General features: G+C 43.5%; 2 protein-coding genes across 2 annotated transcripts in view; one reads left to right on the top strand and one right to left on the bottom strand.

Moving 5' to 3' along the window:
* Positions 1 to 1,668, top strand: part of LCA5L (LCA5L, lebercilin like) — a 22,374-nt gene extending 20,706 nt beyond the window's left edge. The window contains 1 exon segment of the mRNA XM_006916734.2: positions 3 to 1,668. Within this exon segment, the coding sequence (XP_006916796.1) occupies positions 3 to 310 (308 nt within the window). The 3' untranslated portion in view covers positions 311 to 1,668.
* Positions 1,669 to 5,599: 3,931 nt separating this feature from the next.
* On the bottom strand, positions 5,600 to 15,388 carry WRB (tryptophan rich basic protein). The gene is made up of 5 exons (XM_006916735.3): positions 15,175 to 15,388; positions 11,642 to 11,807; positions 10,747 to 10,814; positions 9,003 to 9,117; positions 5,600 to 7,513 (listed from the first exon to the last, which is right to left on the bottom strand). Exons 1-5 carry the CDS (start codon positions 15,274 to 15,276, stop codon positions 7,440 to 7,442), a joined length of 525 nt encoding a protein of 174 aa, XP_006916797.1. The 5' UTR covers positions 15,277 to 15,388; the 3' UTR covers positions 5,600 to 7,439.
* Between the last annotated feature and the right edge of the window lie 2,420 nt (positions 15,389 to 17,808).

Raw genomic sequence — 17,808 nt, forward strand, 5'->3', positions numbered from 1 at the left:
AGCCGCCGCCTACGAGCCCTCGTTCTCGTTCGGGAAGGCGTCCAGGACCAAAGCCAGAGAGACCACGTTCAGAGAGAAGAAGAGCAGCCTCATGGAAGAACTCTTCGGGTCGGGCTGTGTCTTTAAAAGTGACTGCACGAGTCCTGCAGCCATCGAAGGGTCCGAGGACACTTTGAAAAGTATGACGCCGCATCCTCTACCTCCTAGTCAGGCCTCCGCCAGCCACGCTTTCGGAGATTCTAAAGTAACTGTGGTCAATTCTGTTACGTCATCTTCGTCTACAGAAGGAAAACTAAAAATAATCATTTAAGTAAAATCAGTATTCTAAATACGTTCTGGTTTAATATTCTACTTCTTTTGTGCCTTTGATCTTGTAATTTTAGTCTGTGTGTGTGTGTGTGTGTGTGTGTGTGTGTGTGTGTATTTTCAGTACCTGAATTGACTTGAGATAATTAAGGTTTGGTTTTATTGCTAATCTGATTTTTAAAATGCATTGTTTATTAGACAATAACAACATTTCAAATACAAAATGACATCTTTTTTCCCTATAACTGAAACATGTCCATTATCTTCTGGATGACCGTATTTTATCTGGCTTTAATATTCTATGGGACTCCATAGCTTGTAAATTAATCAGCCCAAGACATACACATCTCAAACACATAAGAATTATATCAGCAATCAAATTGCATTGTAACTTAAAAACATGGAAGCTGCTTTGAAAGGGTACAAAATGACCAGAAGACTCTCTTTGTTTAAAAAAAAAGCATAGCTAAACTGGGCATCGAATATCCTGCCTTTGAGAGTGACACCTTCCTCATATCCACCTAAGATCCAGTATCTTTCATTTATATTCGTTGCATAGCTATACCTTGATCTTTCTGTTCATCTTGTTCTTTAAAAAAAAAAAAAAGCATATTGGTATAATTAGTGTCCACTCAAGCTGGCTGCTCAGTCCTAATTAATACATTCATTACACTTAGAATATATTAAGTACTCCCAACATTAATTGGTTAACTTACTTTCATTTATTTATAAAAGCGACTTATTTATAATTTAAACTTTACTATCCAAAGATGTTTATAGGTTGAGATGTGATACTAACGCACTTAAAAATTGAGAATAGAAAATAAACTTTTAAAAGGGAGTGAAGAATTATATTGAAAACCAGAGATGGGATAAATATACTAGAACTGGCATAAGCTTCGATCTTTATGAAAACTACAGTGGAGGAAAAAAGAGAATGGGGAGATAGGGGGAGAGGGGAGAGGGAGGAGTTAGAATTCTGGCCGGCGATGCCATGAGATGCGCAGGTGCACGTCACGTGACATGATCGCCTAGCCCTGAAATCTGGAGAGATTTACTAAAAGGATTCTTAGAAATGGTGTAACACTGTAATATCACAATGAATACTCCCGCTTTATAGCAGATGGAAGATTTTTCACAGGATCTTTTCTTATGCCTACCCGTAACAAAAGCACAAATCATAACATTAAATCAGAGCTAACTAAAAGTGCTTCTGTATGGAACTTTTAATAAAAATATAATCTAAGCCCATTACTTTCTAGTCACTTAATTAAGGTTTGTTTTTTTTTTTAATTATATGCATAGGAAAAGTTATAGGATAATAAAATGCTAACTTTTATCTCTGAGGAAGGAGATTGGCCAATTTTTATTTTTAGTGTGTTTTCTACTGTGATTTTCTATAATGAACATAACTTTATAATCAAGAGGAAAAATGTTTTAAAATAAAAAGAGATCCACTTCCTGTAGTTTGGTAGACAAGGTACTCTGGCGCTCCTGCTTTAAAAAAAAAAAAAAGCATAAAATGCTGTATTAACTGTAACAAATATATTTTTAATCAATTGTTCGGAGATAAACATTAGTGAAAGGAGGCAGCCAGGGAGGCCGGTAAGCAGACCTCTGAAGTCAGCTTTCCCCTGTAGAGTATTTGCCCAAATCTGGAGAAATGAGCATCAAAAAGAGTCCAGGACAAAATCAGTCCAAACAGGAGCCTAACAGAATGTCCCTCCCACAGAATACAGGACGTCCAGGTCCTCTAGCGTCAATGAGCTAAGAAAATTGTCTAAAACTCTAAGACTCTGTAGCCAGTCAGTCCTCATCTCGTTTGATAGCCTGTGTGGTCCCTCTAACCTAAAACCAAAGTTTAAAGAGCTCTAGGTTGGTAGTACCCCCAGAGCAACAGAAATGCAAATATTCTCTGGAAGAAGAACCCACCTTTAACCCAGGCTTCAAGAAATTCCCACAGATAGTTAAAAACAAACAAACGAACAAACTTTCAGTCTGAAAAGCATAAAGCACAAGAAAAGGTGCCGAGAGAACCAAGACGAACAACAGGTAACAGGACCAGATGTGCAAAGACTCCACACATTAGAATCATTATACGCAGAAAATAAAATGTTTAAATAAGTAAGTTTTTCAAAATATAAAGAACAAGAACTCAACTCAGCACGTGACAAAGAACTCAGAAGACATATAATTTAAATTACGTCAATAAACGGGCTTAACAGCAGATGCGACCAGAGTGAACAAAGGAAAAAGCAGATCTGAAGCACATTAAATGATCGATATTAAAGCTCAGAGAGATGAAGAGGAGAGAGAAGAGGGAGGAGGTTAACGGACATAAACAGAGTGAAAGGTTTAACAAACATCTACTCAGAATTTCTGGAGGAAGAGAATGGAGCAGGACTAAATATCTAAAGACAGAAAGGCTGAAAATTTTCCAGAACAGACTAAAGGTATCAATCCGTTACTTTAGAAAGTCCAATAAATTCCAAGCAAAATAAACAGAAATTAAAATAAAGAAATTCATACCGACCTAGATCTTCATGAAACTGCAGAGTGCTAAAGGCAAAGAGAAAATCTTAAAAGCAACGAATGACATAGCAAAAAGCAGCTTGACGTCAAAGGAACAACCACAAGTATAAGGAAGAAACACATATTTTCAGAGAACCAAAAACAGACTGCCACCCTCGGAGCCTCACTAAAGGAAATTCGAAGGCGGAGATCAGCAAATTTTTTTCTATAAAGGCCCAGATAGTGAGTGAATAGGTTAAGCTTTACAGGCCATATACCCTCTGTCACAACTACTCCACCATTGTGACATGAAAACAGACACAGATGATACGTAAACAAATGGGCATGGCTGTGTCCCAATAAAATAAACAAACTGCAGCCTATACTCCCAGTCCAACCTGCTCCCTGCTTTTGCAAATTACAGTTCCTTAACCCCTGTTCCAACAGATAAACTTGGGGCAGAAGGAACATGATTTAAGATAAAAGGTCTCCTATATGCCAGAGTGGTAAATGTGTAATTCTAAACAAACGTCATTGTTGATACAATCATCTCCTGTGGATTTACAAATAAAACAAGATACAGCTAAAGTATTGTGTGTATATATATATCACACAAATACATGACGAGTGGCATAAACATCAGGAGGAAAGCACTGGAACTAAAGTGCCACGACTCTCACAGTGCTGAAGAGGACAGTAAAATAGTAACTTGAAAACACAAAGCAGAAATTGACAGAGCGACATCGTGGTGTAAGACTGTACATACCTTTCTCAGCAATGGATAGCTGAGCAAATAAAGAACGACGAGTAAAGGTAAATATCTGAATCAGAAAAATGGTAATTTTGATCTAATGGACATATACAGAGGACCATATCCAACAATTTCGAAATGTATATTTTCTATCCCATGTGGGGCATTTATAAAAAATTTTATCCTAATATATTTGAAAGTTGAGAATGGATAAGTTCATACACTAATATACCTAACACGACTCAAGACGAAACATAAAACTGAATAACCCTATGACCATTAAAGAAATTGAAATAAATAGTTAAAAATCTTCCAATAAAAATGAGGCAACCCAGTTTTTACTATCAGATAATAAAAAATAAATAAATAAATCGGATCTTAAGCAACCTGGTCCAGAATATAGAAAAAGAAGGAACATTCTCCGACTCATTTTTATGAGACTTGCTTAACCTTGATACCAAAACCAGATAAGGAAAAAGACAATAATGTCCAAACTCGCCACTTCTATTCAACATTGTACTGGAGGTTCTAGTCAGAGCAATTAGGCAGAAATGAAAATAAAGGCATCGTTTGGAAAGGAGGAAATAAAACTACCTCTCTTCACAGATGACATGATCTTGTCCGTAGAAAATCCTAAGGAATCCAACTGAAAAATTATTAGAACCGATAAATGAGTTCTGCAAGGCTGAAGAGCACCGGATCAATGTACAAAAATCAATTTCTACACACCTGTAACCAATAATCTAAAATGAAATTTTTAAAAACTTTCATTTTTAAAAAATTGTTACATGTTCATTTAAAATAGCATCAAAAGGAATAAAATACTTATGAATAAATTTAAGAACTACAAAAGTTATCGTGTGAAAACTACAGAACATTGTCGAAAACAATGTCAAAAATCTTTGTGACCTTGGACTTGGCAATGGATTCTTACGTAGAACACCAAACGCAACAACAAAAACAAGAAAACGACAAAAATATTCATTCCACTTAAGACTGAACTCATAGGCCAGGAGGGCTCAGCGTTGGAAGAGAGATACATGCTTTATATGCCAAACGCGTGGGCCGAAAAGCTGACCCGTACGAACCAGAACAGTGAGCCCAGAGGACAAACCCTGGGACCCACACGGCATGCAGACCAACCACACAGGCAGCTTTGAATCGGGTGACATCACTAAAGTACGCTATCCTCAAGGATGTGTAGATGAAGAGCACCCCAGAAAATTCTCCTAGTAACTGTTAACTGGTCACAACGCAACTCCAGACGAAACACACTCCCTGTCAAAGGCATGCCCGGCCGTGGTGGAAGACCGCTGGGTGGGGGTTTTTTAAGTTAAATATTTCTGGATACTGACTTAAGACATGCTGGGAGGGGTATAAAAAGCCGAAGGAACAGTCTCTGGCCCTAAAGGCACTTGCAGCACCACTGGAATCAAAACCCTTTATCACAAAAATAGTATCTGAAACATTAGGAACAAAACCACACAACAGCAGATACCACAAATCGCTTGACAAATCACTCACAAAGATATTACTTAAAACGTTCAGATGAAGAAAAGAGAAATTTCTATCATCTAAGGTGGTCAGAAAAGGCATTATAAACAATCTGAAAGGTCTTCTAAAATATAGATCGGAGGTCAGCATGCACACATGCGCGCGCACACCCACACTCACCCGCTGTGCCAGCAACTGGAGTACTACGTTAACCCCCTACGGAAATGATTATGGATTTGTATATGATAAGGTTCTCCTGCTTGATTTACCACAAATATAAAGCAAATGCAATTGGCATGAAGAGAGCTTTGGATATTTCAAACCCAACCAATGTCTTTTTTCAGTAAAGCTATAAACTATACCAGGTATTTTTAAATAGGAACCTATTTAAACCTATAGCTATCCATTAATATACAAGAAAAAAGGAAAAGCACAAACGTTAACAGCAGCAATCTCAGGACCGGCGGGGGACTGGCTCCCTTGCTCCTTTCCTGCATGTTCCAAGTAGAATTTAAAAAAAAAAAGTAGCAAACAGTATTATAATAATTTTAAAAGAATTTTATTTTAAAAGCACACATACCAACATCCATAAATGTGTGGAATATCATTGGAAGAATCATAAGAAACGGGTAACAATGGAAAATTAGGTGACATAACAGTAAAGGGTAGGAAAATACCTTTCAGTGTATCCCTTTCTGTATCTTTTGAATTCAGTACCACGTTTATTACCTACTTAAAAACAAACAGCGTTTGAAAACCTACCATGATATGAAACATGACAGTTACATTTCCCCTATTTAATCCTCACGAACTATTAATGTACGTGGAAGGTGTTAACAGCTGTGAACGCTGAGTCTTTTCCTCTAGCCTCAGTGATATTTCTCACAATTTCTGCGGTATTAACTAAAAGAACGTATTCTCAGGAGCTAAGTAAGGGTCTCATCAGAGAGCCCTCCTACAGAGTAGTGTTCCCAGGACGTCCCTGCAGGCTGCGCCTGGCCACCCTCTGCGCCTGCACCCCGGGACATTTATGCCTGCAGCAACTGAAACTGGCTGTCAGGCCTGTGGCCTCTGAGGGACCCCAGACCCCACAGCCTCCCTGTGCTGCTGTCATCTCGCGGCCAGGTTGCCTTCTCACCCCCTGTGGCCAGAATGTGCCCTGCGAGGAGACTGGGGCAGTGGAAGCTGGGGGTCCAGGTCCCCCAGGAAGCTATAAATACAGCTGTGTTCCCTGACCTGCAGCCTTTCCTAAAGCCATGTCTACTTGGTGCCAGCTTAGTCTGAATGGTCAGGGGGACCTGAAACCCATTCTCACAACAATAAACTAAAGTAAGCACAGCATTTTGTCTGTTCGCAGTACAATTAACAGAAATAATGAGCTACGTATTAGATTATTGGGGAACGCGAGAATACAAATATGATCTTTTAAAAACTAGCGATAGAATTTAGCTTTAACATGGCCACTTAGTTCATGGTTAAAGTCCCCTGCCACTCATCAGTTACAGATTGGTCATAGCAACTAAGTGGCTGTAAGGAAGGAAGTCGCATAAGTACTTGCAAAGATTTTAATTAGAAAAGGTATATTTAAAAATATTTAGCAAAATTAAACTTTATGGGCAACACGTATCCATTTAAATTAATTTAATCAGGCTTCCTAGTTTAGTTTTTATCTTTGTTTCATTCTATGAAGCATAAATATTAAATGCTTATAAAATATACTTCATTGGAAATGCTTTAAATACAAAACATGCAATTTAAGCACAAAGCAATGCATTGTGGTCTCGTGAACATATTTACAAAACACGGTTATGAAAAATTAACAGCTTCAAATAAGTAGATAATACTACACAAAGGCTTGCCTGACAAACGACATTTTAAACAGAAGAAAAAAGCACAGGCGATGTCAGTTAGTGTTATCCTCTTAGTAGTACCGCATGAGGTAAAAAAAACAAATTTTCAAATTCTAGTAGTAATATTAAGTTGCTTTCTAATCTGGATTAAAAATAACACGAAGTCTTTGAAGGACTTAAGTTATTAGAAAATTTTGACTTTCCAATTAGCCATGTGACCTTTAAAATACGCCAAGAGTGCAAATCGCTAGTAACGTGTACATGCCCCTCACATCACACACTTCTTAGCACAAACCTGGCACTCTGCTGGCCGGTACACAGGCCCTCCCGGCTCAATGACACGTGTACAAACTGTCGTTCTTATAAGGATCTCACATAAAGTCCAAAAACAAACAGGTTCAACAAAAGAACTAACCTGTGTGCTTTCGTTTCTTAAAAAAAAAAAAAAAAAAAAAAGTACAAATCAGATTTTTAAACTAAGTGAAAATCCATGTTTAAAAGTATCATAGCTGTATTCATCTTCTTTTTCAGCTGAAAGGGTGAAGCACGATAGCCACAACTTTGTTACAGACTAAAATCCAACAGGTAATTCCGACACCACCTAAAAATTAAGAAACGCAATGAAAGAGAGAACGCCAGGAATCCCGCCCCGTTCCCTGCCCCTAGGGCCTTTAACCTAGAGGAAATAGGGTATTTCAATTCTTTCTGAGCAGTGCTGGGCTGAGACAAATTCAGATTCATCAGACTTTTAGCTGATCCACAGGGCTGCCTTCTTTACTAAGCAGGAATCACACACAACGAGCACTGGTTTGGGTTTCTCTTTCCTGCCAAGGAGCTGCACATTATTATTTATGATAGTCATAGACTATAAGATCACCTGTGAGACTATGCGGCTCCGCTTCTCAAAAAAAGCTTTAAAAACGAAGCAATGTTTGCCCAAAGCTTTATGCCGCACAGATAAATGAGGGACAGGAAGGCGAGCTGCAGGAGTAGCCCACCGCCAACTGGCTGCCCAGAACACGGTGGCCTCTGGCTCCTCGGCTGAGTAACACTGAGAGCCCACCAGTGCTGCCCTCAAGGTCAGGTCCACAAAGGAGAAAGCAAAGGGGTGGGATTAGGCAAAGGGGCGGGATTAGGCAAAGGGGCTTAGGCAAAGGGGCGGGATTAGGCAAAGGGGCGTGGCTAAACTGGAAATCTTTGAAATAGTCATTCCTTTTAATTTAGTAATTCACCTCCAGCGTTATCACGAATCACAACCTGGACCGACAAGGATGTGTGCTGCGGCATTAGTCTTGATAGAATGTGGCGAAACTGGAAATCTTTGAAATAGTCATTCCTTTTAACTTAGTAATTCACCTCCAGCGTTATCACGAATCACGACCTGGACAACAAGGATGTGTGCTGCGGCATTAGTCTTGATAGAAAAAATTAGGACCTAAATAAATATCCTTTCATGGGAAAATTAGTAAATTATGACACATCCAAATGAAGAAGAGCTATTCGAAATTCCTTAATAAAGAAAAGTTTATTGATAAGAGACAAGGCTTATGACATACAGTAAAAAGAGGCAAAAAATTATATGTGCTAAATGACGTTAACTATATAAAGACAAATAGAAAAAAAAGACCGGAACCAATATGCCACAATGTTAAGAGGGATCATCCAGAGTTAATGAGATCTTTTTTAATTGTCCTTGTATTTGTAGTCTTTCTACAATGACAGGTACTACTTTCAACATCCAAAAGAAATTATCGTTCAAAAACAAAAGAACAGCCGGTAGCTGTAACGCCGCAGAGGGCTGAGCGTCCCGGGTTCGGAAGTGAGAAGTGGCATTTCAGTCAAGAGGGTCCCAGCCCCAGGTACCGGGTGGAATCCGGAAGCACACCTGGGTTGGATTCTTGCTCTGCTACTTAACACTTCGGTTAAGGCATCTCAGACAAGTCAAGGGACTTCTCTAGTTCTCTTCGCTGCAAGCCTTGCGTGAGGATGAGACACGGATGATGGGGATGATGGCTGACTTCGTCTGCCACCGCACACCTGCACGTGAGCCTACCCATATTCCTCCACTCCGTTTTCCAGAAAACTCTTACCTGCTACTCTGGTGGGAAATGCCACCAGGCGGTCTAGCGGAGTTATCCATTTACTCGGCACCACAGCCACAGGGACAGAATAATACTTCCAAATGAGCGAGACCATCAGGGCAGCCTGCAAAGACACCGCTGGTGGGTGGGAATGACCTGCCAGCCACGCAGCCCGTCACCACAGGAAGACGGGGAGCAGACGCGAACTGGGGGAACTCCACGCCCGCGGCCGCAAGCCCCATCCGCCGGGTCCCTGCGGCCAACAGCGGCCAATGCAACAGGCAGCTGACTGCTTGGGGCGCCCACCCCCAGGCAGTCGAAAACCCCAGTCTAACTTCTGACTCCCCAAAAACGTAACCACCAACAGCCGGCTGTTGATTGGAACTTACCAATAACACAAAGTCGGTTAACACATATTTGGTATGTTGTATTATGGACTATACTCTCACAATAAAGCTAGAGAAGATATTAATAAAATCATAAAGAAAATAGGTATATGTATTTTTTGCATTCATGACATACCTAACTTTTTCTTAATATTTTCGATATTCCTAGGCTACACAGTTCATCTGCGAGTTTTACTGAATTGTCGCAGATCTCCAAAACTTTTTCCAATACGCTTACTGAAAAAAATCCATGTATTAAGTGGACCCGCACAGTTCAAACCCACGTTGATCAAAGGTCAACTGTATACACTATTAAATTAGCTGACAAATGAACCCAGGTCTCCCCTAACACAGGTGATCTTTCTTCATTGAGTATGTCCACTAAGTCACCAGACGATGCTGAAGACACCTTACTCGTGACAAAAGCGATCTTTCGCCGCTAAGACCCCTGAAGAACTCACTCCCCACCCACACTCGAGTGTCGGCGTCCGCGAGCAGAGGGGGCCCGTGGGAGTTTAAATGGCGGGTAGGGAAACGATTTCTTTCCCTCTCTTCCAGAGGAGCATTCCTCCCGCCATCCTCCATCCTCTTCTGTGGCCCTGAATATGCCAAATAAGGATGCTTACAAGGGGACCTCTGGCTTAATTCCAGTCCCTGGGAAAGCTCTCTCGTATCAAAGTGACAGCGTCTCACGGTGGATGTATTTGCTGTATGCAAACAACTTGGGCTTTGGGGGGTTTGGCTTGAATCCTTAACCCCAGTAAAGACCACTCAGAGGTCATTTAAAGCAGCCGCTACAGTGTGCACACAGCACATCGCAGCCTCAGGGCAAAGCAGCAGCGGAAGCAATAGCAGTTCCACAGGAGGTGGACGAGGAAAAGTCCCCAGATAAGAAACTTGTGAATCAGTGGTACTAGACTTTAATGAGAACAATGGGTTACCGACCTGGAGAGCAGTCACACGTCTGAACACCACGAAAGAAGCAATGGCCAAAATCACTGACCGTCTCACAAAACACAACGTTCGAGTAAGTTTCTATCACTTCAGCCCCCGGCCTCCCAAGCCCCTACTGGAATAAGGGCCACATAAAGAACTCCAGAGAAGTTATTTCGGCACTTGTTTGCTTTAAAATCTCAATATTTCACCCCTCTAATCTAGAGAAAGGCTTTCTGAACAGTCTGTGAATTTATGAGTCTAACTCATAAATTCACAGACTGTTCAGAGTTACACGCTGGCAGGACCCCGAGGCACAGCAGCTGAATGTTGAAAAGCCCGAATTCCCACACCTGGATGCTGGGGGCTGCATGTCCCAGAGCACAGTCCATTATCAACCTCAATGACCCCAGGTGGCACAAAAGGACACTTACTTGTAATATGTAGAAAACAACACTTATAACCCATTTTATCTTGGCCAATTGAGCTGTCCGCGCTTTCACTGGAAGGAAAAACGGGAAGAAACAATTACCTTGGTCCTGAAAATATTCAAGTACCTATTTGAATATGTACTTCCTCTCCCAAAATATTTTCTACTTATGCAGATAAACATAAAACTGAACTTCTTAAAAGTCACCATTATGTCACTATTTAAAATAGAATCACACACAGATTGTGAGATGTGAAGCTTTAATTTTGAAAACCCTTAAAGTCATTCATCTAAATCAGAGATTCTTTTTACAGTGCGCTTACCGACAGGACTAAATGTTCCTCCCTGACTTCCCAGTCTACACTGCACGCTAACCCACAAGGGGACTCTAGTGGGTCCCTCTGCACGTGTTGCTAAACATGGGGACAGCTCTTTCACCGTGCCCGCTCTCAGCGCACAGGAGCTCTGTGAAACGGCCTTCATCACAGCGGATTGCTACGGGCGGGGCAAACGTAAAGATGAGTGAGCACTGAGCCCTACCCTCAGAGAAGGACACTGCTGGAATTTTCTAGAGGGTGGAAAAAGCCCCTGAGTATCCACTACGAGATTCTGTCTAAGCTTCTCTCAGAAAAGTGCTGAATTTGAAAATGACAGCGTAACAAGTTGGCTCTGAAGGAACTCCAAGAGGATCCTGGATGTTTCTGAGTTTAGAAAGCAAAGAGTTACCAGCAAATAAAGAGAAAGTATTAACTGTTATTGGGTTTCTTCTAGACAACTTAAAAGTTTATATCGACATTTAGAACATCCAAGAATCAACACACATATTCTACGAACATTTATACAAAGATTCCTCTCTGAATCAGCTCTTACGAAGCTTTCCACACGACAAGTGAAAGTACCATGAGTTTTGAGCTTATCTGTCATCTTGTTGATCTTTCTTTCCAGCCTGGCGTATCTGGCGAACTCATCCATCATGTTGACAGTGGACAGCTCTTGCTTCATGTCCTGGATCTCGGCTCTCATCTGGGACTCCTGCTCTGCATCCTTCTGCAGCACCCTGGACATCTGGTGGCGAGGACAGCTGGCATCAGCGCCTTTCCATGTGGGTTACACATTCTCCCCCACCTCCTCCGCCGACCTATCCCTTTCCACCCGGCAAGCTGCCCTTTACCTAGATAGCCAGCCTCTGCTCCTGCTCCCTAGACAACCGCAAAAAACAGAAACTCCTTCCGATTTGAATCGCTATTCACATCATATTTTAGCTCCTGCAGACACACTCGTGGATTGTAATAGTACAAATGTAACTTCCACTATTACTGTAAAATTGTAATTATAAAACGAAAATCGTTTCATCCCCAGAGCTGTCACTCCGGTACAAGGACCTGGCATTTTCTGCCCTCCCTGAAGAAATTCCCTCCTAAATTAGGAGGGCAGAGCAGGGTGGGGGTGCAGGGAGCCAGGGAGGAGACGGGGGCCCAGCGCGGGGACTCGGAGTCCACGTGCAGTGAGGAGGGCATCCCCGCAGCGGGTCACACTGGCAAGGGGGTCCGAGCCAGGCGGAGTGGTCTGGGGTCTCCAAGAAAGGGCAGCCTGGCAGGGGAGTCAGAGCCCGGGCGGGGTGAGGGGCGCATTCGAGGCAGGAGGAGGCAGCCAGCCAAACACGGTGTCAGAGCCCCACCCTGGAGAGGGCGGCGGTGGAGACGGCAGGGTAGTTATAGAGGATTAATCAGAGAAACAGCGAGGATAACGGGAGCCAGTTTTCTGCCAGTCCCGGGGCTCCTGCGCAGTACGCCCCCCTGCGCCCCACGCCGAGCGCACTCTCCCTGCTTCTGGCTGGACAGAAAGCATCAGAAACACTACAGGGAGTCACGGTCTGAAGTAAGGGTGTGGCCCCTTCCCAGCCAAACACGGCTTCTCCTGGGGCGTCTCTCCCACTTACACCCTGAAAGCCAGGCCGCGGCGGGGCGGCCTCTAATGGTCATGCAGGAGCAGTGTGGCCCCCACCCGGGACCGGCGCGCTCCTTGCGGCTTTTCACGGACCCTCACCACAAACCCAGGTGGAACTGATGCCCGCTTTTCCCTGTCCTGTGCACCAACAGTAAGGCTGTACGCTGCTAAGATCGTTCCGTGTTATCCTTCCGAACCCGGCTAACAATCCCGACAAATACTGCTAAAACCCAGGAGAAAGAGCTTTAAGAAAGCTGTCTGCGGTTAGCCGGGTTATACAGCCTGTAGGAAGCAGCAGAGGACGTGACACGGTCAAACCCAAGGTCAAACCCAATCCTCTTTCATCTAAATGATGAATACCCATCCTTATACTGTGCAAGCCTTAACCAGGTCTAGACAACAGCACTAATCTCTTGTGACAATGGACTAGCTGCAGAGAATGCGTTTGGTGTGGGCTTGGTGAAGAAGCCTCAGATGATGACAGGTCTCACTTATTACAGCTGCTGCAATATCGCAAACATGCACCCAACCTCCGCCTCAGCTAATAAGAAAGCACGCACAGTTCACAGCCTCTTTGAGCAAGTGCGATTAGTTGCCTGTGGCTCCAACGTTAGGTAAAAGGGGATGGAGTACATAGGAAGAATAGACGTGATGCTCAAGAAAGAGGGACAGGAAGCCCACGAAACGGCAGAAAATATCTGCAAATCACATATCTAAAAAGGAGTCAGTATCCAGAATATATAAAGAACTCCAAACGGAGCAACAAAAAATAAAAATAAAAATAAAAAAATAGCCCCTCACTCCTGCTGTGAGTCTACAGAGGGCGCCCTTCCGCTGGGGACAGCTCCTGATGTCCAATTTAAAAAAGGGACAAGGACTTGAATAGGCATTTCTCTAAAGAAGAGACAAAGATGACCAATGTTTTAGCAGCATCACTCATAATTGTCAAAAGGTGGAAACGACCCAAATATCCACTGAAAGATAAACGGATAAAATGTGCTATGCACATACATGGAATAATATTCAGCCTTAAAAAGGAATGCAATCCTAACACAAGCTACAAAAGGATGACTCCTAAAGACATTATGCTGAGTGAAGTAAGCCAAACAGGAAAGGACAAATACTGTGTGATTTCACTTATATGAGCTACTTAGAGTAGACAGATTCATATAGACAGAAAGCAGCATGGTGGTTGCTGGGAAGAGAGAGATTGGGGAGTATTTTAATGGTTAGAGTTTGGGTTTAGGAAGATGAAAAAGTTCTGGAGATGGATGGTGGTGAACGTTGCACTAAGTGTGAATGTACTAATGCTAATGACCTCTACACCTAAAAATTATTAAAACGGTAAAGTTTACGTTACCACAGTTTTTTTAAAAGAAGGAAGAGGGCAGGGGCCAGCTCTTCAAGGGTCTTTTATGAAACGCTAAGGACTTGCAATATCATCTTAAAGACTAGGCGGCATCAGGAAAGATTCTGAACGGGGTGGGGTTCAGAGAGAAATCCCTACGCCTCAGAACAATAAGGCTAGTAAGGCCGTAAAATAGAGCTTTATGCAAAACAGGCACTCGATGAATACTGGTAGAATAAACATAAAGGAGTAGAAATCCTGCCCCCACCAGCCATTTATATCAGGAGAAAAAAGCAGGAATAGCTGTTTCCCAGAATAAGGCTACAAGAATAAGGCTACAACATGTGCAACCAATATTTTTAGTCTCAGTCTGAGACAGCCTCTCATTCCCGCTGTAGCCAAGAGAGGGCGCCCTTCCTAAGGGAACAGCTCCCTATGTTTCTCCCACACACGCACCCCAACAAATTTGCCAGCGAACCCCCTATTCGTACTGCAGTAGGCAGAGGAGCAGCACTAGGAGGATCACAAACCAAGGACCAAATCTCCACCCCGCGGGATGACTTTCTGAGTAAGACTCCTCTGGGAGGGAAAAGGAAGACGGGATGATGTGACAGTCACCCCTCACAGCAGCTGTGACAGCAGGACAGGAGGTAAGGTACTCGTGCCCTGGCAAAACGCCCCGCAGGGACAACGCTCCCCAGGGCCCGCTGCACCTCTGGATACGGGAAACAGCACGCAGTGCTGAGATTCTCGGTCTACACTGTCAGCCACCCCACCCCACCCGCCAGATGGGCGGCTCCAGCACCGAGATCCGTCTCCGGGACCTGGCAGAGCGGCCACTCGGTGCGAGGAAGGCCGAGGCCTCCAGCGAACCCTGGACGCCACGCTGCGCCAGGCGCCGTCCCCGCAGCAGCCGGGGGCTGCTCCATGCCCGCAAGGACCAGGAAATAAGGGACATGAGTGCGGATGGCGGGGGCCACTGAGAACCCCCAGCCTGAAGCTTGCTGCCACGTGAAACCGTGGCCTGGGGTGGCCAGGTAGTTATTTCTTAAAACCCAGAACGGCCCAACTGAGATGCTTCTGCGGCCGGAATCCGGCCCTCGCGCGGCCAGTTGGAGACCCCCGTGTGCCACTTACGAAGGAGGAGAAGGACGGAAGAAGGATCCTGAGGACATTGCACCCGAACACGAAGCTGAGCACCAGCAGCCACGCCCAGCCGTCGGCCTCCGCGGAGCTCATCCCCGGTGCCCCGACCGCGCGAGCTCCGCTACGGCAGCTCCATGGGGACCGAGCCCGCGATCCCGCACAGCGAGGCCTAGCGGGCCGCGCGCGTCCGCCGCGCCTGCGCACTGCGCCGCACTTGCGGGAAGGCGGGGCCGCCTTTTTCACACGGTCGTGGCTCACGCGGCGGCTTACGCGGCGGCCTTCCCGGCTTCCGTAGCCTCTGCACCCACGCCCACCGTTCCCGCAAGGCCAGGGAGACAAATTCCTACCATCTCTCCAGGGTTGTGTCTGCTGTCCACTTGTGTTATGATGTAATTAGTGCTTTTTTAAAATTGACTCACTTTTAGTCCTAAATAAATCTGTCTAGAAATAGAAAATTGCCATACGTGTAATAGCAGGTAACTGTAAAAAAATGTTTTGTAAGCATATGTAGTGTATTAAGCTTGCATTTCAAAAATAAGCACTGTAATAAACCTGACCAATTTACAAAACCGCATACCTGATAAATAAGTGTTCAAAAAAAGAAAAATAAGAATTAAAAATCACCGTTTATGGAACTGGTTCCATAGTGTAGCGGTTAGCAGGTCTGCTTTACATGCAGAAGGTCCTGGGTTCCGGCCCCAGTGGAGCCACAGTCCATGGTCTACAGCCATGCCACCCTGAACAAGCCCAATGTCTGATCTCAGAAGCTTAGCAGGGTCGGGCCTGGTTAGGACTTGGATGAGAGACCACCTAGGAAGACGGTGCTGCAGGCATAAATAATAATAATAAATAAAAACAAAAATAAATTTAACAATCACTTTACAATCACCCTGGAATAAAATATTTAACCTACATTTAGGGCTGTCAAGGTAAGAAATGTCTGAACCTATGGGAATTTTAATTAGTTTGAGCCAAACTGATGACAATTGTGGGGAAGCAAAATCTCAAGGGCTTATGAAAATGCTCCCTAGAATGACAGTGTTGCTGCTTATTTTATACATGAGACTCAAAGGAAATATAAGGAGGGTTAGGTCAGGAGAAAGCAAAATGGGGAAATCTCTGGGATTGGATAAAAAGTAGAATGGAGAGACACATTTTTTACACTGGTACGTAAAGGAGAGTTAATAATTAACATTTACAGCATAGAGAAGTGGTATTCAGGGAACATGATAACAATGAGGGGTTCTGTGGTCCAGAAAAGGGACTACTCTGACATTCCAAGGGTATGTTATCTTAGATGCAAAAAGACAATAGACAGGCTCGCTTAAGGTAAAGATTAACCTTTGTCAAGGAAGCTACAGGCCTAGGATGTGACCGCCTGTTATGACACATTTTTAGTTAGGAATTTTTATATTCAGACCATTCTATGTGGTTGATTTCAATCTCTGAGTTTGTAGGGCTTACTATGCTGGCCTCCCCTGAGTTGTCAGGTTTAGTATGTGGCCCCTTTTTTGTCCACAAGGTGAAGATGAGGTTTTACAGCAAAATAATCCCAATTCACATTGATGTATAGTAAATAAAGCAAAAGATGTCTAGCTGCCTCTTCTAGACATCTAGTTGGAGTCTAAGGACTAATACCTAATTAAAATGAATCAAGGAGCTGTGGTTCTACAAATTTCTATTTCAAGAAAACATGTGAAGTGAAGCTATTTAATAGTAATAGAGTGAATTATTTCCATGAAAAGGCATCTTGGCTGGTAGGTGATGGTGAACTGACCAAAACAAGAGACAGGCTTGGAGACTGCCTCTCCTCCACAGCCCTCCCCTTCAGCTGGACCATCCAAAGCTGCAGCTAGGCTATTGGCTCCTCTACTCACTAGAGATTTAGAAGAACTTAGAGGGAGAAACCACTTCGCGAAGAGTGACGGCAGCTCCTCCTCTGCCTCTGCCTTTCAGGCTAAAGAGTGTAACCACACATGAACTTCCTTTCTTTAGTACGCATTTTGCTTTAATCTTGTTATGGCGCAAACGATTCTAAGACCCACGGAGCCAATTGAGATTAATTCTGAGCCTTTATTAGCCGGCCGACGACTGACTCTCTACCACACAGCGTTAGAGGAAATCAGCCCCGAGCTTCCAGAGAAGGCAGCTTATAAAGCCTCCTAGTACATCCTTGAATAAGCAGATTACAAGAAGCAGAAGTTAGCCATTAACGTTTTGTACAAAGATAAATGTATCCGGAGAACTCTCAGATCAAACAGGGCCTAGTAGACAGTTTTATCATCTGTGCCTTGGAATGTTGCGCTTCTCCTGGGGCTGGCGCCTGGAGATACCACCTCTCTGAAACTGAAGAATTTCCACTTTTACATTCCCCACTGGTTTTCGAAGGAATTCAAACCATTGAATCTCAAATCTGGAGTGGCTGGTAGTGAGTTCTGAGAACTATGAGTTTTAGTACCACCTCTACTGAAGAATTTCCACTTTTACATTCCCCACTGGTTTTCGAAGGAATTCAAACCATTGAATCTTCAATCTGGAGTGGCTGGTAGTGAGTTGAGTTCAATATGAGTTTTACTGCCCGTACCCGCTTTTTTACATAGGTAGTTATCCCATTAATTACCAGGG

This window comes from Pteropus alecto, unplaced genomic scaffold (genome assembly GCF_000325575.1).
Source record: "Pteropus alecto unplaced genomic scaffold, ASM32557v1 scaffold97, whole genome shotgun sequence".
Classification (NCBI taxonomy): domain Eukaryota; kingdom Metazoa; phylum Chordata; class Mammalia; order Chiroptera; family Pteropodidae; genus Pteropus; species Pteropus alecto.

Bases quoted from the DNA above. Each gene is read 5' to 3' on its own strand.
- WRB (XM_006916735.3), bottom strand. From the start codon at position 15,276: ATGAGCTCCGCGGAGGCCGACGGCTGGGCGTGGCTGCTGGTGCTCAGC. The intron at 11,808-15,174 runs GTAAGTGGCACA...CCTCGCCACCAG, and splicing joins TTCCGTCCTTCTCCTCCTTC to ATGTCCAGGGTGCTGCAGAA. The intron at 10,815-11,641 runs GTACTTTCACTT...TTTTCCTTCCAG, and splicing joins AGATAAGCTCAAAACTCATG to TGAAAGCGCGGACAGCTCAA.